Raw genomic sequence first — 24,140 nt, 5'->3', positions numbered from 1 at the left:
AGCACTGCACCTTACGAACTGAGTACCCTCTGAAGAATAGTCAAGTTCCAGATGACTTACACAGCTTGAGATTGAATCTGACAAAATCAGCAAGTGGAACACTACACAGGGCATTAAAGACAAGTGGTTTTTGTTTTTACATTTCATTTTGGCTTAATTCATTCTAAGCCCATGACTCTGGCCAAGAAGCTTATTCTTTTTATAAATTATTTCTCTCTACCTTTATCACCCTTACTATTTAATTTACTTATTTTTTGATTTTAAGTTAAATTTTAGTTAGTTGTTATTATTGTGTGTGAGTGTACATAAACATGTGTATATGGTTGTACATGCATACGTGTGAGGTCAGATGTCAACTTTGAGTGTCTTTGCTTAGGTCCCATTCACCCTGCTCTTTGAGACAGGTTCTTTTTTTTTTTTTAAATTGCCTATTTTATTTATTTACATTTCAAATGTTATCCCCTTTCCCCAGTTTCCGCTCCACTCGGCAAGACCACACACATGAGGGGCGCGAAGGGCAGAGAGCTAGAAACAACATCACTGTCAATATTTATCTGGGGTGCTGCATATTTGTTCATGAATGAAGACAAGCAAATATTTATAAATTTGATGAGATAGGCTGAAGTGAGGGACACCCTGCAGACTCAGCAACCTAATAAATGCAACAGTCATGGACATTTTAAGTCCCCAAATCTTTCAACTGTAGAGATAACATAAAAATCAGGCATGGGAAATAGATATGCCCAAGGTAATAAGTAAAGATCACATAAAAGTAATTTTTTCAAATCAGACATGTCAGATCTGCCTGTTTGATTGTTATTGTACAACAACAATGCCTGATGTGGAGCATCAGTGTCTTAGTGCAAGCAATCCTCGGAGGCTTAATGATGCTGTTCTCCTTCCTCACACATGGAGCAGCTTATATACTTGCATAAAATAGAAAATGTATGTCATGCATTCTAACGCGTGTTTAGTTGCTTTCTCTCTGTTGGTGGTTGTGGGCAGCAGGACCCGTGTTCTGGGGAGATCTCATCTGTATCTTGTTTGATAAAATTTTAAGCCACGAGCTGGTGATCTACTTCACTTATTCTTCCATCTTGCTGAAGAATGAAGCAGGCAGAACATTCAATTTGTGTTGAAATAAAACCAGTGTGTCTGGGTCAGATACGTAATGTAAAAGCGTTTGAACAGCAAAGCTTTATGAGTGACACGTAGAATGCTTTAAAAACATCATCATGGGTGTGCTTCACATGGGGTGCAGGGACCCAAGTGTAGTGAGTTTCATAATGGGGTGAAGCAAAGGCAGATGCATATATAATTTTCCACCATACATGGCCCATGTTGTTTTCGTGGCTGGTAATAGCAGTTCTTTCTTGTGGAGTGCTGAGTGTGGGTCACTCACTGCCTGAGGTGGCTGAGTGGAGCCGACAGATGAGCCATTACTGTGTACCTATAAGAAAGCATTTCTGACAAGTACAAAAATACCCTTCACATCCCGTTTTTTCAGCTCATCAGGCAAATGGTTTATTTAAACCAGGTCACCATGAATGGGTATGGAGGGAGGCAAGCAGAGTAGGAAATGAATTGTTTGTTTGTCTTTAAATGAGAAAACCCAAATGTACACATTGCTGAAAGTGTTTTGCCTGGGAAAATTACTTTGTTGTCCCATTAGCCTTTGGAGTTTTCTGAAAAAAGAAATTCCCACACTTAGAAAAATCTTCCTATTGTAAAACTGAAGGTGAGCAACAGAGAAAAAAAGAGACGCTTGACGCGAGATAGGGCTTGTACAGGAAAACTACGGAAGCAGCTTCCCGCGTTCCCATGTCTTATTAATGCAGCCTCTTACCTACTTTACCAGCTTTCAGATTTGAACAGGAAAAACAAAGCATTGTAAAAGATTAAGGAGTCAGTCTTTGCATTTTGTGAACTGCTAAAGAACTTTATGGTGAGTTATTGACTAGTTTTTGAAAGGTATCAACATGATATGTCTTTCCACTTTCATTACTCAAGGTTGGATGATGAACTTGCACATATTGTCATTGAATGAGCATGCTCCATCCCTTCTCAGTCAAAGGTGAGTGACAGCATTCTGTTGTGACGCAGATCAGTTTCCAGGTAAAAATCAGGAACCTTACCTACCTCTTCAGTAAGTTAAGAGAACCTTGGCTGAATTACTTTATCTGTACAATATTGCTAATTAAGTCTTTAGTGATAACAATTACTTAGCAATTCAGAAAAATTTACGAATATTTTTAGAACATTTGAAATTTTAATTAATATTGTGGCTAATGCTCAATGCTAAGCACAACAATGCTCACTGTTTTCTTTGTTTTAAGCTTTGAGTGATTTGTTGTTTTAGATTTATGTAAATATTTGTAATATTATATAATCAGAATGAAAATAAAGATTCTCTTCTTGAAAGGTACCTCAGTGAAATTTGGGTAAATTTAAAGCTGACACACAGAGTATCACATTCAGTTGTATTTATTTGCAACCTAGTGAGAAAATTACATATTTAACTCTTTCAGCTACTGTTTAAAAATACAAAAGTTAACCTATTATTGCTCTCAAATAAAAAGTTTAGAAAATAGTGAAACATTTCTCATGTTCCAAATAGTTTACCACCTCTTGTCTTCAAACACTTGATACAAAATGAGTATATACAAAATATACTCATTATCTATGAAAATATCACTTTGGCTACCTTTTAATATTTTGTCCCAAATTCAAAAAATGAGCTGGTAATACCTGTGTGTATACATTGCTAAGTAAGTATTGTAGATCTACGAAGAACCAAACTAGCAGGGGATTCACAGAAAAGAAGGGAGTATTTGGAGGTGGGAGAGGACAAACAGAAAGGGGACGTGGAGGGATACGGGGAGGGCAGTAGGAGAGAGACATAGATGGGTAAAGACAAAGTATGAAATGCATATGAACAAAAAATCCCACAGCCAAATCAGTTGCTTTTTTGAACTTAAACAAACAAAATCAAACCTCAAAAAGGTTAAAAACAATTTAACTCCCAAACGGAGCAACTGGAAAAGTAAAACCCAACAGACAGACAGACAAAATGGTGCTTCAGTGATAGAGAGCAGAAGGGACCTCATCCACACACATGACACAGTAGTGTCACTTTGAAACATCTTACCGCTAAAGAAGTCATCAAATATACATTCCATACAACCTCACAAGGTCCCCAGAGCCATTATTGCAGAGTTTCCCAAACTGTTAAGGAGGTACTTCTTTTGCTAATAGGATTTTGTAAGAAAGCAAACCCATTGTTATGAAAAATAGATTACAGACTAATTCAGTTCAGAAAACAGCATAGTCTGCCATTGAGGTTTTGGGAATCAAATTCAGCAAGTTAAGTGCAGTCTTTAACAGAAATGTTTCCTTCCTTTTTTTTTTTTGTAATATTCTTGGCCTCAAAAATGCTGAATTTGCCTGAAGTAAAATGATCAGAGAATGAGTAACACAGGAGTGTTGGGTAAATCATGTTTTATATGATGTAACCTTAGTTACCTTTTTACTATTATTTCTTAGAGAGGCTGCCTCTTGTGAATCAGTTAAGAAAGTGAAAATTATGATTATAAAAACCCATGAGGACATACTGAGTAGTAAACTTGGCTGTTGCCAATGTGTCTTTTAATCTATACTAATTTAGGTCATAATATAACTGTCACAAACATTGTCCAGAATTCATAATTATGAATGTGCCATTATTTTCCCTGTGACTTACTCTGAAGAATTCTTTTGTTGACCCCGAATCAAGTGTTCCATAGGCAATTTCTGTTTGTTTGGCCAGGTCTTCTGCACTTTCTATGGGAGAGACCATTCTCTCCACTGTCAGGAACGCAGCCAGATTAGCAGTGTAGGACGAGATAATGATAAGTGTGAAGAACCACCAGACACCTCCAACAATCCGACCTGACAGGGATCTAAGTATGGAGAAGATCACACAGTTTTCCCCTTTCAAACCCAAAGAGAAGAAAGAATTGTCACCAATTCTTAGTCATATTTAAAATTTACAATCTCAAATATTGTACTATTTTCTGCTAGTCTATTTAATAATGATGTCTTTTATATTATAACTAAAATGTGTCATTGAAGACATGGAAAATTGAATTTATTATTTTATTGGCAGAAATTTGGAACTTTCCTCTCTGGCAGATAGCAAAGGGAAAGTCGTCCTCAGTGCCCAGAGACTAAGGGAAAGCCCATCTGAGCTCTACTGGATGCCATGTAGGCTAGGTTGGAAGACTGAGTCCCAAGTCACCTACCTTTGAGCTAAGCAGATGTCTTAAAAGTATTTTTTATGTTGATATAACAATGTCAACTAAGGATGTGCATGTGAGTTGTAGCTCACAGAGGATAGTTAAAATGAGATAAATTTTAAAAATGCAGGAAAAAATGCTCATAATGAGTTTTACTTATTCTTACCATCAAGACACGGGCTCTTTCACTATGTAGTCCAGGTTAGCCTGAAACTATACAGCAAAGTTTTCTTATACTTGGGTCAATTTTCCTGCCTCAGTCTTCTGAGTACTGGTATTATAGGTAGGCAAATAACTATGCATGTCAAATAGTTTCAAACTTTGAAATTACATTTTTTTAATTTACGTGTGGGCATGTGCTCATGTTCACCATGTTATATATACATAAGAGGTCAGAGGACAACTTGAAGGAGTTAGGTATTTTCCTCTACCAGGTGATTTCCAGCTATTGAACTCAGATCCTTGGGTTTGGTGTTAAGCACCTCTACCCTCTAAGCAATCTCCATAGTCCTAAACACTTTTTGTTTTGCTTGAAGAGTCACTTTGAATTTTCTATGATGTTTCTATGCCCCAATCTCCTTTGCTAATTTAAATCAGACACTTTGTGATTTGAAGATTGGTTTCTGCTACATTTTAACTTAATATTGGGTTAATCTTCATTTCAAAACACTTGGATTGCCCTGATTCTTCTTGTCTCTGTGTGTTATGTTATTGAAATTTAAGCAGGTTTTTGCCATTTTCTGGGTCGTCTGAATTTCCAATGCATTGGGTCCAAAAGACCTTCTTCTGGGAACATAGATATGTTCTCTCTCTCTCTCTCTCTCTCTCTCTCTCTCTCTCTCTCTCTCTCTCATACACACACACACATATGTAAGTTCAAATATATAAAATCCAATATTTTACTTCTTTACTTTTAGTTGCTCTGAGGGAAAAATGACGCATCTTTTGTGTAATGATCTAGAGTCTTGGTGATGCAGTAACTGAGTGGCACCAAAGAAAGGAAATCACAATCACAACTCCTCATGTAGAAACAGAGCTATTAAACTAGTACAGAGTTTACATGGTCAGATCTTCCTCTTTTGCTCAACTTCAATATATTTTTATGAAAAACTATACTCATCTACTACAAACCACACCTTTTCATGTTTTTAGAATTCCCGTAGCAAAGATTTGTCCCAAGTTTCTTGAGTTAAATTCAACACTAATTTTGATTATGGATAATAGTAAAAGACAAAGCAATAATTTTTTGGAGAGGAGATACCATGAAAATGAGTGTTATTCTACAGTTTTGTTAACACTTGTCAAGCCATTGGATGAAATCATACTGCAAAATCATTCTGGAGAGTGGCAGTGGAATGCATTATGACTTTTCTGTGGGGGAAGTTACTTTCTGTGATGCATTCATCTTTTGTGGTAGCTTAGAAGAAATTAGTAATATATTACTTAAGATGATCTGAGAATTGAAAATTTCCCTGCATTTCAGAAAATGTTCTAACTCCAGGAAAGAAAGAGAGAGATTGTGGAAAACAATCAGAATCTCTGAGACCTAGACAAGTTTTGATACTAACCTGGGAGAAATATCACATCCTTGTTGCATAAAGGCACCCAGGGAAAACCAGAGGCTGTTAAAGATGCCAAACTCATTGGGAGGCTGGTCACTGGGTCCTTCCTTTCCATCCTCAGGTTCTTCTGTGTGCCACTCGTATGGACTAAATCTACTGACTAGGAACAAGACCACACTGACACCAATGTATGCAAACACTATGCACATCCAGATCTCATAGGCCAGAGGGTCCAAGAAGGAAAACACTCCTGGTTTAGATTTCTGAGGCTTTTTGATCATAATAGAGATGCCTAAACTCATAAAAGGCTTAGAGAAGTCGATGACCTCCTCTCGAACCAAAGTGATTGTTAGAGGTGCAATAGCAATCTCTGCTTTCTACAAGAGAAGAGACACATGGATATACACAAGTTAGTGGATTTCACAATGCAGTTAGCAGTAGAGTGATCAGCAAAATTTTCCAGTCATATATCTTTTTTTTAAAAATCATTAGGAGGGCCAACAGTGATCAATCCCAATTACAGGCTAATAAAACATGTCGAGGTTTGGCTTCATGAGATGTTACTTAAATTGCATAGAATTTTTTTAATTGACAAGGTTTTTTATTTTTTATTTTTTTTTGGGTTGGTTTGTTGTTGTTGTTTTTTTTGTTCTTGTTTTTATTATTGATGTTGTTTTGTTTTGGTTTTGAGACAGACAGAATCCCTCTGTAATTTAGGCTGGTCTTGGACTCATGGTCTTCATCTTTTCCAAGTTCATGGGTACTGCCTGATTATCAGTGTTTACCTGATCAAATGACCCCTGTTCTTTTGATTACATATTGCAACTCAGTTCACACATAAAAATCTGAAAATTGGCATTTGTTTTTTGTGATATACACATGTTGATTTTCTTTTTCCAATATTCTTTTACAACAAGATTTTAGAATACAGTATCTCTAATTCTTAGATATCAAGATCACAAGTCACCTTTTTCAGAGTTTGGTGACCCTGGGTTTTTTTTTCTCTGCAGCTCTAAAATGGGGCTGTGTTTTCGCCTGTTTATTTTAATATGTGACTGTAATTATATACTAAATCCTTAATGGAACTTTGGTGAGCATGTGCTGACAGACTTTTTATCTGATGAATAAGTATTTTAAATGTCTCATTTCTTGTTCCCTGTCTTAAGAGAACTGAGACACAGTGAGTTTTTCACACTGTGGCAACTCTTGGACACAAATATGGGAAAATCTACAGCAGAATTATATAAACTGTTCCATAAAAAAATTAATCCATGTTCTGAATGACAAATTATAATAGAGTTTTATTGAATTTAAAAGGAAAATAATTCTCATCAAAATATATGTGATTTACACACATATAGTTTATCTGTGAGGCTCTCATTTTGAAATGATTTTATTTATTTTGATGTTTGTGTATGTGCACACATGATTTGGTTCTCACAGAGACCGGAGTGGCTGTTGGCTCCTCTGGAGCTGGAGTTCCAGGTAGCTCTGAGCTCCTTGTCAGTGGTGGTGGGAACTCATCTCTGGCATTTTACTCTTGCAAAAGCATCAAGTGCTCTTAAGTACTGACACTTCTTACTTTTATTTTTAAGTTTTATCTACAGACAATCTTTCTTAAACTCACTGATACATAGATTCAGGCTCCTGGTTGGGTATAATGATGCCAGCTCAATACGAAGAGTAAAGATGTGAGTGGACCTTGTGTTCTAATGCTCGGAACATTGTGTGTGCCTTGTCTCATTATCATTCATTGATAAATAGAATAGAGTGTGTGAGATGCTTCTTTTGGAAGCTGTATAAGATTTTTATTCTAAACATCATTGGAGTGACAGTAAGGAAATACTTCACTTCATCACTCATACCACAGGCAACTCTGGTGTTCAGTGAGCCATAAAATATCCTTCACTTCTTTTGATCAAACAAATACAGATACACACACATACTCACAGAGAGAGAGAGAGAGAGAGAGAGAGGAGAGACAGAGAGAGAGAGAGAGAGAGAGAGAGAGAGAGAGAGAGAGAGAGAGAAAGAAGAGAGAAAAAAGGATTGATGGCAGTGTCCTGAGAGTACAAAGCAGGTCCTGGTGTGGTTTATATTAGGTCTTTATGCAAGTAAAGCAAGACAATCAATGCTTAACAATTACAGTAGCCACTTGCAAAGAGCTAACAAAAGACAATGATCCCATTGCTTGTCATTTTACTGTATAATAGACTTTGTCTATAAGAAAATGACCATGTTTTGCCTCAAACCCTGCAAGCTGGGCATTTCTTCATATGTTAAGAATTAGAAAGAGAGAAAAGTCTATGCTTGAGAATCAGGTATAGACTTTGTACAATCTACCGTAAAAGGTAGGCTGTGGAACCATTTAAGAGATATGAAGACAGTTCCTCTGAGGACAAGGTGCACAAATCAACTGATAGAGATTGGCATCTTCAAATACTTGGGATCTGCTAAAAAAAAAAAAAAACCAGTGTGTTGCCACTAAGGACTTCCATGGCATCTCCTTGCTCTCTGAGCATAACTTCAGGACTTTCTGTTTCTCTGACTTGTGACGAGTTCCAGAAAATTCACAGGTAGTGTGGTGGTTTGAATATGTTTGGCCGACGGAGTGGACCTCTTTGGAGGTGTGTCACTGTGAGTAGGGGCTTTAAGACCCTCATCTAAGTCTTCTCCACTTTGCCTTCAGAACAAGATGTTGAACTCTTAGCTCCTCCTGTGTCATGCCTGCCTGGGTTCCGTGATGCTTCTGCCTTGATGATAATGAACTGAATCTCTGAACCTGTAAGCCAGCCTCAATTATTCAGTAATTGCCCAAGCAATCAGTAGAACGTAGCAGCTTTGGCCATGTGGCTCTGGATTTAGAGTCAAGAATATAAGAAATTACTGAGACAACTGATGCTGTTTAGCTGGAGTTTAGAAATTAGTGGTATTTAAGAAGAGAGCAGCATGACTGAGGTGAAATTTTCTGGGAAGTGTTTTGTGATATCACAAAGAAGCTGTGTTCCAGAGATAGCCAAAGTTGTACCTCATGCTACAGCTGGACTTGGTAATGTATAAGAATCTCCCAGGTGGTACTGGTTTTGAACATATGAAGGAGCCACAGAGAGAAGCTGAGGCTTGGCACTGTGAAAGGGTAGGAAAGTCCATTGGTGAAAGTGCAGCCTCAGTTGGAGTTGATGGCCCAGAACTGGAGGGATCATACAAAAAAGTTGAGGTTTGGCACCATGAAGAGAGCAAATGAGAGGGTATTGGTGAAGCCTAGTTATAGAAGAAGATCCTACTGGATATGTCAGTATCGCGGGATGACCACTAAGAATAGCACCAGCAGTGGAGTAGAGTTAAACAGAGCCTAGAGTGCTATAGAGGGCAGGGCTGGAAAAGTGGTGTAAACCCTTTGGAGGAGCCCAGAACATCTTGTGTGGATCCCAGACACTGGAATAAGAAGCTATGTAGTTGAAGTTGACTTGGAGACCCCAACCTGTTAACAATGCAAGAGCTGTGGAATACCTGCCTAGGAAAGCTACTAACAGGGAGTGAAACCATCCCAGGAGAAAGAAGTTTGTTGCAGTCAGAAAAGATGAAAAAGGTGTTGGAGATCTGAAGACTGCTTTGACATCAGACATGGAAATGCAGAATTTAGAGTTTGCCCAGCTGATTTTTGCTTTGGAGATTACAGTTAAGTGATTGCATAAATCTCAGAAGAGACTTTGAACTTTAGGACTTTTAACATTATTGAGACTGCTATGGACTATGAGGACTTCTGAAACTGGACTACATGTATTTGCATTATGCTATGTTTAGGTATGTATGAAAAAGCCTTTGGGGGCCAGAGAGTCGAATGTGGTGGTTTGAATATGTTTGACTCAGGGAGTTGCACTATTTGGAGACGTGGCCTTGTTGGAGTAGGTGTGTCACTGTGAATGTGGGCTTAAGACTCTGTCCTAGCTATCTGGAAGCCAGTCTTCTCCTGTTTGCCCTCAGAACAAGATGTTGAACTCTCAGCTCCTTCTGTGCCATGCCTGCCTGGTTGCTATGATGCTCTTCCTTGATGATAATGGACTGAACTTCTGAACCTGTAAGCCAGCCCTGATTAAATGTTTACCTTATAAGTGTTGCCTTGGTCATGATGTCTATTCACAGCAGTGAGACTCTAAGACAGAAGGTCTAACCATTTATAACTAAGTAGTAATGCAGTTAGAATCTGAAATGCTCCAAATCTGTTTAATAAGTTTAAGTCTTCTGAGCTCATATATTTTGGGTAAAGGAATTCAGTTTGTATTTCTAAGAATTTAGGTCATGCTCTTTTTTGAAATACACTTATGGTAGTAGAAATTGAAGTATTAAGAACAGAGTATTAGGCACACCTTTTTCTTCAGAATGTAAAATCCATTACAACATTATCAATGAACCACTTATTAAAATATTTTTTTGCTTATTATTATTTTAGCAAAATATAAAACTAATTAAAAACTTTTTATTCTTCACTTTTCCTTCATCTGGAGTCATTGAATCACTCAGTGAGTGATTTGTCCCCATGTATATTCAACTGGTTGCTTTATGCTGAGAATCATTTTCCTGTGTTTGAAGTTTTAGCAACTGTACTGCAGTCTGTGGAAAATGTTTCTCCTGTTATAGTTGGAAAATTGGGATGTAATCAAATCTCTTCCCTCAAAGCTCAGGAAACCCTGTGGAGGAAGAGATCAAAAGAGTGTAAGAGCTAACCAGAGGGTATAGAAAGCACCAGAAGAATAAGGCCCTCTTAATCATCTGAACAAAGTTTCTATTAACTCAGAGACCAGGGCAGCCAACTCAGGGCCTCCAAGACTCTGTACCAGGTCCTCTGTGTATATATTATAGCTTAAAGCTTAGTGTTTTTAAGGGACTCCTGAATGTGTGAACTACTGGGCCCCTGACTCTTTTGTCCTCTCATGGAATCTTTTCTTTCTGTTGTTTTGCCTTGTCCAACTTCAATGCTATAAATTTTGTTTTAACTAATTTTATTCTGTTATATTTAAAAAATAAAAAAGAAATAAATAAATGAAAACCTAGCCATCAGGGTAAAGAGTAACAACTTCCATTTATGTATGCCAGGAGAGGGGAACTCAGTTTTCTTTAATAGAGTGATGCTGAGTATATTAACCATTTGAGGACAGGCCTTATGTTCAGCAGTACTTGACCACCACAGCTTTTTTGTTTGTGTTTTGTATATGTGTGTGTGTGTGTATGTGATGCATACACTGTTATATAGTTTCAGTTTGAGATGGTTTTTGTTTTGTTTTCTTTGTCTTGGAGAGTTTGTTGTATTGGATTTTTGTTTTTGAGAAAGAACTCAAAGGTGGGTAGATAAGGAATGTGAAGAATATGATAAAAATACATTTAAATTTAAAAATTATTTAAGTAGTAAATAATAAAAAAGAAAGGAAAACAGAATGCAAAATTTTGAAGCTATTCCATTGAAGTTCTAGTCAAGAATGTGATTTCTTCTGTGAACTTTGCTTGTATCTTGAGTCTCTCAACTTTTTTCCTGGAGAAGGATGCATTGCTGTGTAATTCCTTATTTCAAAGAGGTTTCTGGAGGATCGATTAGAAAGAATGTGTTTTGAAAGTGAACTCTGTGAACTACAAGTTAGCTTTTCGAAAACTTCATAATACAGTTCATTCACTTATTGCTTTTGTTGGTTCCTGAATGAACCAACTTTATTATGCACCCCAAGTTTGGACTCTGCACTCTGAACATGTCACAGCATCACCAGGGTTTGATAACTTGAAGTTTTTGACACAATAATGTCTGCTTAAAAAAAGAGGGATCTTGATCTTGTTCATTCAGGCAGAACTTCCATGCTGTGTTGTACTGTGCTTGCCCTTGCGTATCAATGTGTGCATTCCATAGCCAGTCAGTATGCTTTCTCAGGGGAAGAGCACAGAACGCTGTGTAAGAGGTCTACTTTGGAAAACATTCTAGCTTTTATGTTTTGTTATATATTTTAGATAGATAGATAGATAGATAGATAGATAGATAGATAGATAGATAGATCATTATCTAAAGGGTATGTTTATTATGGCTTAAAAGTTATAAGAAATGCAATACTGATAAATACTTCAGAGCTCGGGAGACTATGGTAATCAGAAATAGTTAAAAGAGACTTATGAGAAAGTATGATGACAAGGATGCACACAATTAGTTAAAGCAGTGACTAACTTTATACTGTTGGAGGAAGTCTGCACAGTAACAGTTGCTTGTGGATCTTTGCAGCTGTCTGTGGTCTACCAGTTTTAGTCATAGTAATGAAACATTCTAAAGCCAATGTTAATTTGTTTTTATTCTTGGCTGTTTGCTATAAATAGGACACTGTATTCTGAATTTTATATTTTTAAAAAAATCATTCTAAGTTTCTAGAATCCAGTTCTGTTATTTGGAATTTACATTTCTAATGAAATAAGGAAATGTTCAAATATCATAAATACATTTTGAAACATTACTATAAACTAGAAAAGAACACTCATTAAAAATGGATACATGCCCAAGGTAAGCTTTATGCTTATACAAATAAATTCCTCATAAATCAGTTTGCTTACCCCATATACAAGTTCTCCTACCATCCCATTCCAGATTTTAGTGTCTGCATCTCTTGCTCCATATTTTCCATCAGGGACAATGGCAATTTTATATTTGATACCAATATGTTTCGCAATTTCAGATGCCAAGTCTACACAGTAGCCTTCGTACTTGTCATTTCCTTCAAACATTTCATGATTTTTCTTGTACATAACATAGGGGGATTCCTACAATGAGAGAAGCAGAACTGTAAAGGAGAAATTACAAAGCATTCAGAAAATCTTTCTGTAATTTCATAGTTTTAAGATTTTTGACAAAGAATGTATTTATTCCTGTTATGCATATGATTTTGTATGGCTAGACATTATTAATGAGATAGGTGAATATATAAATATACTTAGAATTGGATTAAACTGGTTTACATTGGATAATAAAAGTAAAATTTTAAAATTTTGAGTTATTGAGTTATACCTAGTATTGGGATTTTGAAACAAAGAATCCATTAGTGATTTTCTAGAGAAGCATATTTAATTATTTTTAGCCTTAAAACTGATATTTCAAAATTAATTTCCAAAGTTTTAATGAAATTAAAAATTATTTAGTGGCCACCATAGTGTATTAAAAACTTATTCACAGTCATATGATTTCATATTCTGTATTTTCTTTTTTTCGTTTTCAAGTGTGTTCAATAAGGTGTTTACTCAGAGAGGGCATTTGCTTCACAGTTCTATCAAGAAAAATATAATAGCTTGAAAACACAAATAATTAATTACTTGTGTTAAATTCATTTTGCTTCTGCTGTTTCATATTTTGACTTTAAATAAGACATATTTCCCTCCAATTGTAAGCTTATTAAAAGATAGGTCTCTAGAGGAAGCTATTTCTCTCTGCATGTAAGGAACATCCACTATGATATTCCTGTTTAGTTTTCTATAAAAATGAGTCATAGATTGGGAGGAAGAAGTATTAAGAGGATCTTTATCATATAGAATAGCTTCCTGGTGTTTAATGACTGCTAAACTGTTTTTGTTGAACACAGACACACACACACACACACACACACACACACACACACATGTATACTCTCTGACACACATTTAAATAACAGTGTTTTAAGGCTTTAATTTAGGCATTGATTTAGTTAGTCCCTCAATGATTGACCTATTAGCACCTATTTGTAAGCAATAAGACAGGTTTGATAGGTTTGTAGTTCTCAATATAGAGGGAACTTCTGGCCATACTACAATGCTTCATCTTCAGAAAAGTAGTAACCATATTGACCACAACAGGGCTGTTGTAATGTCTTTATATCTTATGTAAATTATACTCTAATCTTAATTTAGGATTGTCCTAAGACATTTTTTCCAGAAAAAAAATGAGAGTTAAAGTATTTAAATGTGTGTTTGGACCTCTATAGTAGAAGACAGTTTGAACCACGGAGTGTCCAATGGGCCCATGGTAACTCTGACTTTATTTTAATAATTTCGTAAACATAGAAATCAATGCTGGCAGCCAAAGTATATGGCTTGAAATCGAAAATAGACCACAGATAGAGTTATTAAATTGTCCGGCTGGCAAGCTAAGGATTGGTAAAATTCTGCACAGAGCCTTACCAACCCAAGACAGAAGTGCATTGCCTTTGATAATGCGTATTCCATAATGTGTAAGGAAGGCATTCTTGCTAGAATGACCTAAGACAGGCTCAGTCTTGTTTATGAAATAAAAAAGTGGGAGAGGCTGACAGCTTTTGGGGCTGCTTGGCAAGAATCTGACATGTACCAAGGACAAGAAAATGGGCTGCTTAGCAGGAATATGACATAGGCCAAGAACAAGGAAATGGACTGAAGGCAGGAATCTGACATTAGGCTAGAACAAAGAAGTAATTTCCGGCAGAAATCTAAATCTTTTTCAGGCAGGAAGTTAAATCTTAGGCTAGAACAAAGAAGTAATTTCAGGCAGGAATCTAAATATTAGGCTAGAACAAAGAAGTAATTTCAGGCAGGAATTTAAATCTTAGGCTAGAACAAGAAAGTAAGCTTCAGACATGAAAATGACTTTGGGCTAAGCCGGAGGAGTAGGCTCAGATATTTTGGTCATCTTGATAAACCCCTAGAAACAATGATCATGAAAGTGTTCACAGAATTTGGTTTATTGCCTTGCTTGCTCTTTGACTATTTGTGTTTATTGTCTTGCTTGTTCCTTGACTATTTGTCTATTGTAGTGTTAGTTCCTCAATCTTGAACTGATCTTAATAGTTGCATGAAACTAAAATAGTATAAAAGCAAAAAGAAGGAGGGGGGATAAAATATGGAGTTTCTGGGGGGGGGGGAAATGGGGAAGGGGATGACATCTGAAGTGTAAGTAAATAAAAAAAGTTAAAAAATAAGGAAAAAAAGAAATGAGGGATTAAAAATGGAGAAAGTTAAATGAAGACATTAGATGGTGAAAAACAAAGTTCAGTATTTTGTTTTTACAAAAAAAGGTTATATTTTCTCATGGAGATCCTTCATATGATTTTTACAGGGGAAGACAAATCAAAGCAAGTCAGTATATTATTTTCTTATATTCTACCTTTGATTGTCATAGCCAAGTGAAACAGATCACTTTTGACATTGAGAAGCTATTGAACACTAGAATGACTTAAGAAGTAAATTTTGCCATTTGTAGAATTAAGATAACTGTCTCTTCTTTTATGAAGATTATCATTATCCTACAGGAAGAGGGTATGAAAGCTTAACATGATTTTTAAACTATGAATGTGATCATATAGCTTCATGAGCAGCTAGCTGCAAAGGGATGACTTTTTAAACTATAAAATACTAGAAGCTATTATGAACATTTTCTCATCTCTTTAGAGTAGCTTATTTACATTTCAGAAAATAGCAAAAGTGACATTTGTAAAGCAAAGTGTAAAATATTTTTATTGATATACTGATACAGTTATAGTATTCAAGTAAAACAAGCTAGACTAGTACTCTCATTTGGTACTAAGGTTGAGGGTCAAGTATAAAATGTCTTGAGTACTTAAATTTAGGAATTGACCCCACAATTTAGCACATTACTACATTAATTTTGTGTGAGTTTCTTTGGCTTGCCCATAATCTACTCAATTCTTCTAATATCGGAATCATTTGCTTAATGAAAAGCGGTAAGCTCATTATTTGATCAAGCATTTACTAAGTACCTGCTTTGTGTCAGGCAATTTACTTGAAGAGAGGCATAAAGAAGAAAATCGGTCAGTTGTATCCTTCTAAAGGAATAGTAGTGGGACCAACAATACTATATTTAATGTAAAAAGTAATTTCTCTTCCTGACTTTGTGCTTCCTTTGTGCCAGGTACAATATAATGAGTTCTTGAGTTGTATACTTTCATTTACATTTTGTGTTGCACCTTGAAGTAAGCATGTGTCATATTATAGAAAAGAAAGCTGAGAATCTTGGAGGTTAAGTGAATTCATCAATGTCACTTTTTTAAAAAAGTGACAGAATCAGGCTTTTATTTTTGAAACATGTGGAACATTTGGAAACTCTTGCAGTTGTTATATCCATTAAGAGTCTTGAAAATAACTGGGATTACATATGATCTCACAAGAGAAGTAAAATAAAATAGTTATATTTTTGACCACCAGCCAATGAAATTTTTACAAGATTTTAAGCTAGTGGCAGAGATAAAAATTTTCTTTTCTATCAATGGTGTCTGACACACAGTGGACTCACAGTGACAGCAATCATATCCTGATCAGTACTATCTGATTAGGACCATTGTGGTTGAGTAGTAATGTTACAATATGATTCAGATCTTCAAAAGAAAGTAAATATTGACCTCTAGGAATCAGGTTAGCTGTCTGAAGCAGGCGTGGGTTTGTAAGAGTAAAATATTTATTTAGTATCCTTTTTCATTTTTTCCCTGTTTTTCTTCTGGACAGATGGTCCCCCTAAGTCTTGGTTTTCCTGCCAAACATGCCAATTAAGATTGGAAAAATGTTCAAGGTACTGAAGATTCTGTTTAACAATTACTCAGATGACATTCAGGCTAAGTGATGCATATAGCTCAAGAAGAGCAAAGGGGCAGGGAGAGCAAAGGTAGAGGAAGGCTCCAGAAATTATCTTTTCTTTCTTTCTTTTTTCTTTTTATAAAGCTCTAGCAGATTACTGAGAGTGTTTCCTTTTGGTTTTCATTCATGTCAAATCCATGTGGGTCACAAGTCATTAGTTCTCATCCTCCTTTGCTTTATCTCCCATCTAACAAATTATCTGCAGTTAGTTCTTAAAACCTTGCACACTGTGGAGTGCTTAACATCAAGTTTTAGGGTTACTATGTGTAAATAAAATACCAAATCCCATTGATGCAGTAGAAAATAGATCTATGAGGTTACAGTGGTGGAGGAATTTGTAAAATAATTTTGTGAAGTAGCTATGCAGAATCATCAGTGTTCATCTGTGATTAACAGTGGAACATCAGAAGAGAGAGAGATAACCCCTTACTTATTTATCATCAACTACTGTATTCTTCAGGATGGTAATGCCAAGGAAGTGATTTTGCTTGCATTACTACTTAGCAACAATGAGTTTATTAAGATAATTCCTGTGATGGATGCTATCCTACACCTTCTGGGTTACTTCAGGAAGGAAATAAATCACAGTCTGAAGCTGTAGCCCTAGGCCCTGTTCATAAAAATGGTACCATAAATGAATTAAAATGATTTTTAACCTTAATTAAATTGAACCTAATATAATCAATAGAATATATTTTTCCCACTAAAGGGTTGTTATTGTATCATTTGAATTTAGCAAAGTCAAAATTGTTGAAACAATGTACTTTGCACAAAAACTGCCAGTTTATAAATATCAACATTACAACCATTATAAATAGATTGAAAATGGAAAAAATAGTAAAATTGGAATCTTATCTCATGTTTCCTGTGTGGATACCTGTTTCTTTCCAAAAAATTTTAATGGAGGTTGATAACGTAGTCCAATGAGAATAATTACAGAAAGTGGAAATGAACTTCTTATTATTCAATATAGGAAAAAATGAGTTGGCTGGACTTTGATGACACATGCCTTTAATCCCAGCACTCAGGAGGCAAGCAGAGACAGGCAGGTTTCTGTAAGTTTAAGACTAGCCTGGTCTACAGAGTGAATTTTAGGACAGCCAGGGCTACACAGAGAAACCTTACCTTGAAAAACCAAATGACAAAAACCACACATACACACACACACACACGCACACGCACACACACACACACACACACACACACACACACCCCTACACCCCACACACAAAAAGAAATAAAGAAAAAATTAAGGGTCTCATATTCAAGCTAAAACATTTTTGTTGTTTTTAAACAAACTTTGTTGCTACAAGCCTTTTAGAGGAAGGAAAAATTAATATTTGGTATGGCAAACAGTGAGTTTATTTTTATTTTTGATGTGCATTTTACATCGGCAAACACGTGTTATGAATGGATGCTTCTTGTACATGTGCATGTATATAGTATATCTAAAACATTTATGTAACTACAATAATTAAAAAACATATGTTAAAGTTGTAAAAAAATAAACTAAGGAATGACAGAGTGATTATATAAAATTACTTCATATTTGAAGCTCAGTTCTGATGCCAAAGTGAATAAACTTGGCTTTATGGAAAAGAATTTCCTAAAGAATTATATATATACTTAAAATGATATAAAATATCACCTTAGCTAAGTAATATATGATAGGTGTTACTAACTTGTAGAACAAGGCACTGAATTGAAAAGCACATTCTCCCTAGAATAAGTTCACTTTCTGGAGAATTCTATAACCAAAGGAGGTACTGAGATTACAGGGGAAGTACTATCTCTTCTTCTTGAGTCTGCAGTGAGCCATCTTTACTACAACAGCCGTATTTTTTGTATTTGTGTGCCCTAATAGATTTGACTTCCTAAATTTGTTTGCAGTTGTTAATTTGTATGTAGAAAACGGAATCTCTATGTCCACAGTCTCACAAATATTATGGATTTTACTTATTCTAAGTCAGTAATCATTAAAGATAAAAGTTTGTGTAAATGGCAATTGTTTTCTATTTAGATTAGCTTTGCCATACTCAGTATGTTTTGTATAGTTGTGTTCAAGTACAGTAAAGTCATCTTGATATTGAAAATGCAGTGTACATGTACAACAATTCCAAGGAAAAATACATTTCAGCAGTCTACAAAATAATAATACCATGTTTTATTTCAGACTGAGAGCTCTTGTAGTCATGAAATATGTTTCTTATTTGTTTTTCTATGATATAACCTCCCAAGAGTGCAGGAGTCATCTATGTCATAGTCCAGGGTCTATCCCTGTGCCTGGCACATAACAGACACTCAGTAAGTATTTATGAATGAATGACTGAATTTCTCAAACAATTTTATTTAACAATAACATATATTACAACAGTATATCAGCATATTATCACAGCATACAAAGGGAAGACAAAGTAAATTCAGCAACACTATACCCATTTAGACGAGAAGTCCGTGATCTCCAGTTCTCATTCTTAGCTTGCTCAGTATCTAGAGCTCTGTATCAGACTCAATGCAACATCTAGCCAACTCCATCTGTATTGAATTTTTTTCAATTGAATATGGTGGGATTATTACATGCAGTTATCAGTATCTTATCAGCTAAAGGTAATCATACTTCTTTCAAAGTAGTGGAGGTGAAGGGATTGTCCTAGATTCTAAACTAATGTTTTCAACAAAATCAAGTTCAATGAACACTTTAAGGGAGGGTGCTCTAGGGTTTTTGTTTTGTTTTGGCATTATGGAACAGGTATGCAGTAGAAAATATCAAGAAGATGATTTCAATGAAGATGATAGTTATATGACAGACAGATACTACTCATTTTCACTATTTGATAAGAAAAATATTGACGTCATCACTGTCAAGCAAACAGAATTTTATAAATATATACACACACATATATTAATGAAATAACTTCTTTTCAGTCACCTTTTTACTTGTTTTTTTGATATCATGCTTCTTGAAGAGTAGCCATGCTTAGAAAATCAATTTAGTAATTGGATACTAAGAATTATAAATCCCAACATTCATAGCAGGCTAAGGGATGAAGACTCCACATTATACCCTTAAAATATATAAGACATTCATTTCACAAAACAGGCAACATTTTAAATATTCTAAAACAAACAATTGTATATTATTTAGAAAGCAAACACAGAATTTAGAGTTTTACTTAGAAGAAATCTACCCTTATAGAGCCAATCATATACAACAACTTCATTTTATGACATGGGAATGAGCATATCAGAATCACTACTTTATTCTTTTTCAACATCCAATTTCTTGAGAAAGATAAGGACTGAAGATTAATTCTTATTTTTTTCTAATATCTCACAAAAGTCACACATAGACATATATTTTAAAAAATGTTTTCTAGTAGTCCAGGTTTGGTTATCCAAGAAGAATCCCACATGAATAACAAACTTAAATTTAATACTCAGAAGAACAAGACTCGAGTCTTAGTTAGGAATGGTCGAACAGCGCAGAACTCTTGTCTTTCTTGGTCAATTTCTTAAAATAGGATTCTTCATCAGAGGCTGTAAAGAGGAGGACTGTACTGAAGTATGAATTTCCATTACTGTGTCTTTTTTTTTAAGGAAAAGAAATATATATGCATATATATCCTGCCTTTCAAATCCCATGCAAATATTACATAATTAAGTCAGAAAGTTTATACAAACACTTCTGTTGGTGAGTTTGCATTCTAAAATAATCAACTTCTAATCAGGGCTTGTCAAGTTACATTAAATTGCTAACTGGTTATTCAGCAAAGACATAACATATTACAATAGACAGATATTTCTCTTTGGTATTTTTGTACTTTGATTTCAGGGTCAGTTTTAGAAATATCTTGACATTACTAAGCCCCTAAAACTAGAAATTAAAATTATGTAAGCTAAAAGTTAATTTACACAAACTCTTCCACTTTATTTAAAGTAAGAGTTTCTATGAGTAATTGTTAATATATTTTGCCTACAGAAAGAGTTAGCTGAGACTCGATGATCTTAAATGAGATATAAAGGTCACCGATTGTTGATCTCCTTTGAGTACCACCAATTGTAAAGGACATGTTTGTCATATATATATATATTTATATATTTTTTTATTTATATTTAAAATTTTTATCTTATAGAAAGAATTCTATGAAAACCTCCTTGAAATAGGAGTCTTAAAATTTAGAGCATTTTAAATTTTGTGGAATGGTCAAGTGAAAAAAATCACATTTTTTTTTTTGATTTCCTAGCAGTCCATTAAATTACGTATGTATTTCCTACTGGTCATGAGAAAAATAATCGGTGGGTGGAAATTTTTTTTTACATTAAAAATAAATATCAAACAAAATCAATTTATCAGGGACTCAGTTATAAAAGAAAGTACTCATTGAAATCTCCACATTCACATTCTTGTGATTAGAAACAGACAAACCAGATCACTCTCCCATGATAACCTGGAATAGCCATTTAAGCGCCATTAATGATTATTTCGTTGATGCTTTTGAAAACACTGAGAACATGGCATTTCCACCTGCTGGTTTTAGGGTTCGATTGGTGCTTGACTTCCTCACTTTGCTTGTTCAGTGTTGGGGTCTTAGAATTTCAAACATTTCCGACTTCAGTTTCACAGTCTCAATTTTTAATGTCTGAGTCAATTTCTTTCCCCAACAAAAGCATTGCAACAGAAAATAACGCAAATAAGGGCAATGAAAAAGCTGAGTGTGTCCAAGCTTGGGACAGATCTATTCAAAGCTTCAATAGACTTGAGGGGTCAGAGCACTCATGTCACAACTAAGCTTCAGCCTGTAACTCCTCTGTTCATCACAGCCAGAGAGTTAAATTTGCCTGTGGACAAGACGGAACACTATAAAGCATACACCAAAACTCACCATAATTGTGGTTACAACCACTGTTCTGTTCTCGATAGCTGCTGTGTCATTGCCAAGAGTAGGCACATCTTGTATCAAGACTAATTTATCCATATCATTCCAGTAGCCAACCTGCCAGACAGAGAAGCTAATTGAAAACACACTTTAGACATTCTCACTGGAGTCCTCCTTGCAACAGTCACTGCTACAATTAGGAGAGTGTCGAAAACAAACTTAAAACATAGACACATTAAAAACTGTCTTTTAAAAATTCATAACTTTACGTTTTTGAGAATTTAGAAGAGGAGCATTATATGTACATTACCGCTGACATTCCCTCTCTCCACAGACTCCTTTAGGGGGTCTCAAAAATTCATGATCCCTTCCTTAGTTATTATTGTGGCACACACACACACACACACACACACACACACACACACACACACACATAGACAACCTGCTGATTCTTTTTAGTTTTGCTCATATGTACACAGATCCAAGGCTAACAACTTGGGACTGGAAAACCTGTATGGGAGCTCATTTCTGGAGGAAACTGATTCTCCTTTGCTCAGCAAGTAGTGACCACCCGAATCTCTTCATTTAAGGGTGGGCTAAATGCCTCTTCCCCTGTCCATGTCGGCATGACAACTGGTGCTGTCATTATGCTGGTCTTGTTCAGGCAACCCTATTGCTGAGAGTTTGTGGGTATAGCGTTCCTGTTAAATGAGGAAGACATAGTCTCACAGCAGGTATCTTTATCCTTTGGTACTTAAAATCTTTCTGTTCCTTCTTTCTGATATCCCCAGAGCCCTAGGAGTAATGGTTGCACTGTAGAACTTTAAGTTAAAACTGATGTGATGTTGAGCCAGTTTTCTTATATGTTTTTACCAAATTCACAGTCATGAAACAGTCATAGGAAGCAGTGATCTGAATGAAAGAGTCACAGATGGAACGTCAGGCATGTTGATCTTCTCATCTGCAGACACAGGCTAGCATTGCCTAAAATTAATTTATACAATTTCATCAAGAAAAATACATATCACACACTAAAGTTAGCACCCATATTGCAAGCAAAAAAGTTTATATTTGTAAACAGTAATCTATAAATATGTTTTTGTCTTGATATTATATAACTACCACATGACAATTTATTTTCTGGAATGTTAACTGCATCACAGATGGATATTAATGTGCAATATTTTCATTTGCAAAGCTTACATTTTAACTTGTTCTTTGACTTTAAATATCATATTATTTGAGGCTACAGAAATGGCTCTGTGGGCAAGACTTCTGGCTAAGCAAGTGTGAGGACCTAAATTCAGATTCCTAGCACTCATGTAAAAGGCATTGTACGGCTGTGTATGTGATGGTAACCCTGCTGTAGGAGAAGAGTGAGAAAGGAGGATTTCTGGGGATTCTTAGCTATTGATTTATTTAGCTCCAGGTTTGGAGAAAGACTTGTCTAAAGGGAATGAGTGGGGAATGAGAGTAGAACACCCAAGGTCTTTATTACCTGTCCATGTTGGTGTGCACACATCACAGACATCCACACCCTAGCAGTTCATGTTATTTTCTCATTTGTAAATCAAATACTTCTACATAAAATAAATCAAGAAGTGAGTGCCTTAGAAGTACTATGACAATGGAATATTACTGGAAATTGGGGATGCACCAATTGACTTCTACCATTGGAGGATACTGATGGCTACTATGTACACAATGCTACCGTTCTTGGGCACATCTCTTTGTGCTGTGTTATTCTATGCCTGCTAAAGTTTGTATGCACAGTGCTATTGAGACTGTTGCTGTTATTGTGCATGTTTTTGATAAGAAGATCCTTTTCAGAAGTGAAACAAATTGTCCATGATTGCCATCCAGTAGGGTGAGAATTTAGAACTGAAATGTCAGGAGCCATCATAGGACAAGCAAATAACTAGCAGGTAATCTTCCTGAAATGACTTGACTTTAGATTATATTTATGACGAAGCACCAATAGGCAAGTCCCAGGAATAAATCATTTTAGGAAAGATTCCTGCTATTAATATGCTTTTCCAGTTATTATTAAACATATATAACAATCACTAAGTATTAGCCCACACCTTTTCAGCAGATCTCTGCAGATGTACTACTGTTTTGTAGTGATGCTATATAGACAAATGATGACTTCTTAATTCTTAATGATGATCCTATCAGAATCCCTAAAATTATATCAGTGATTGGTAAGCTCTTTTACAGTGAGACTGCTATTAGGTCCTTTTCTGATAGTCAAAACTGCAATGAGAACTCTGTCAGTCTCCCAAGTGTCACCAGTTACTTGCCTCTTAAATAGTAACTGGACTTTTTACTATTCAGAGCACATTCCAAGAGGTTGTAAAACTATTAACAAAACATCATAAAAAGGGAACTAACGACTTATTATAGGTACTAGGACAGAAGATAAAATATTGACTGGGTTTATCTTTACAAAACTTTACTAATAACTTAGTTATGGTTTTAAACTTTCAGTGAACCTGTGGAGCTGAGACAGGTGATGGGTGTTTTGTCAGACAATTACCCCTAATGGATATGCATGTAACCATTCTCTGTTGTAAACTTCTGTTTCAATTTATGATTTGACTTTATGTGTGAACTTGTGATGAACTTTGTAACATGTGATCATGTATTTTGAAAGATGTATAAGTACTGAGGACAAAGAGATGAGAGAAATATTTTTCTCTAGCCCTCTTAGGAACTTTCCTCTTTCCCCCATTTTCTTAAATAGCTTTCACAGGAAACTTTAAAAAACTTAGTAATAAACACTATAATCACATTTCAAAGTGCTGCATTTT

General features: G+C 35.5%; 1 protein-coding gene across 3 annotated transcripts in view; it reads right to left on the bottom strand.

The window, feature by feature from the left end:
* Nucleotides 1–24,140, bottom strand: part of Gria4 (glutamate ionotropic receptor AMPA type subunit 4) — a 368,088-nt gene that overhangs the window by 37,145 nt on the left and 306,803 nt on the right. For 2 of the 3 annotated variants that reach the window (XM_028771311.1, XM_028771310.1), the window contains exons 10-13: nucleotides 21,334–21,444; nucleotides 12,416–12,622; nucleotides 5,843–6,213; nucleotides 3,740–3,938 (exon numbers count right to left, since the gene is read on the bottom strand). In XM_028771311.1, the coding sequence (XP_028627144.1) occupies nucleotides 3,740–3,938; nucleotides 5,843–6,213; nucleotides 12,416–12,622; nucleotides 21,334–21,444 (888 nt within the window). Of the gene's footprint in view, nucleotides 1–3,739; nucleotides 3,939–5,842; nucleotides 6,214–12,415; nucleotides 12,623–18,781; nucleotides 19,988–21,333; nucleotides 21,445–24,140 lie in introns of those variants that run through there. The other variant, XM_028771312.1, reaches the window with a different exon arrangement.

This window comes from Grammomys surdaster, unplaced genomic scaffold, assembly GCF_004785775.1.
Source record: "Grammomys surdaster isolate TR1022 unplaced genomic scaffold, NIH_TR_1.0 206, whole genome shotgun sequence".
In the NCBI taxonomy this organism is placed as follows: Eukaryota; Metazoa; Chordata; class Mammalia; order Rodentia; family Muridae; genus Grammomys; species Grammomys surdaster.
The sequence above is the reverse complement of the archived record's forward strand: the minus strand, read 5'-3'. Positions and strand labels throughout refer to the sequence as shown.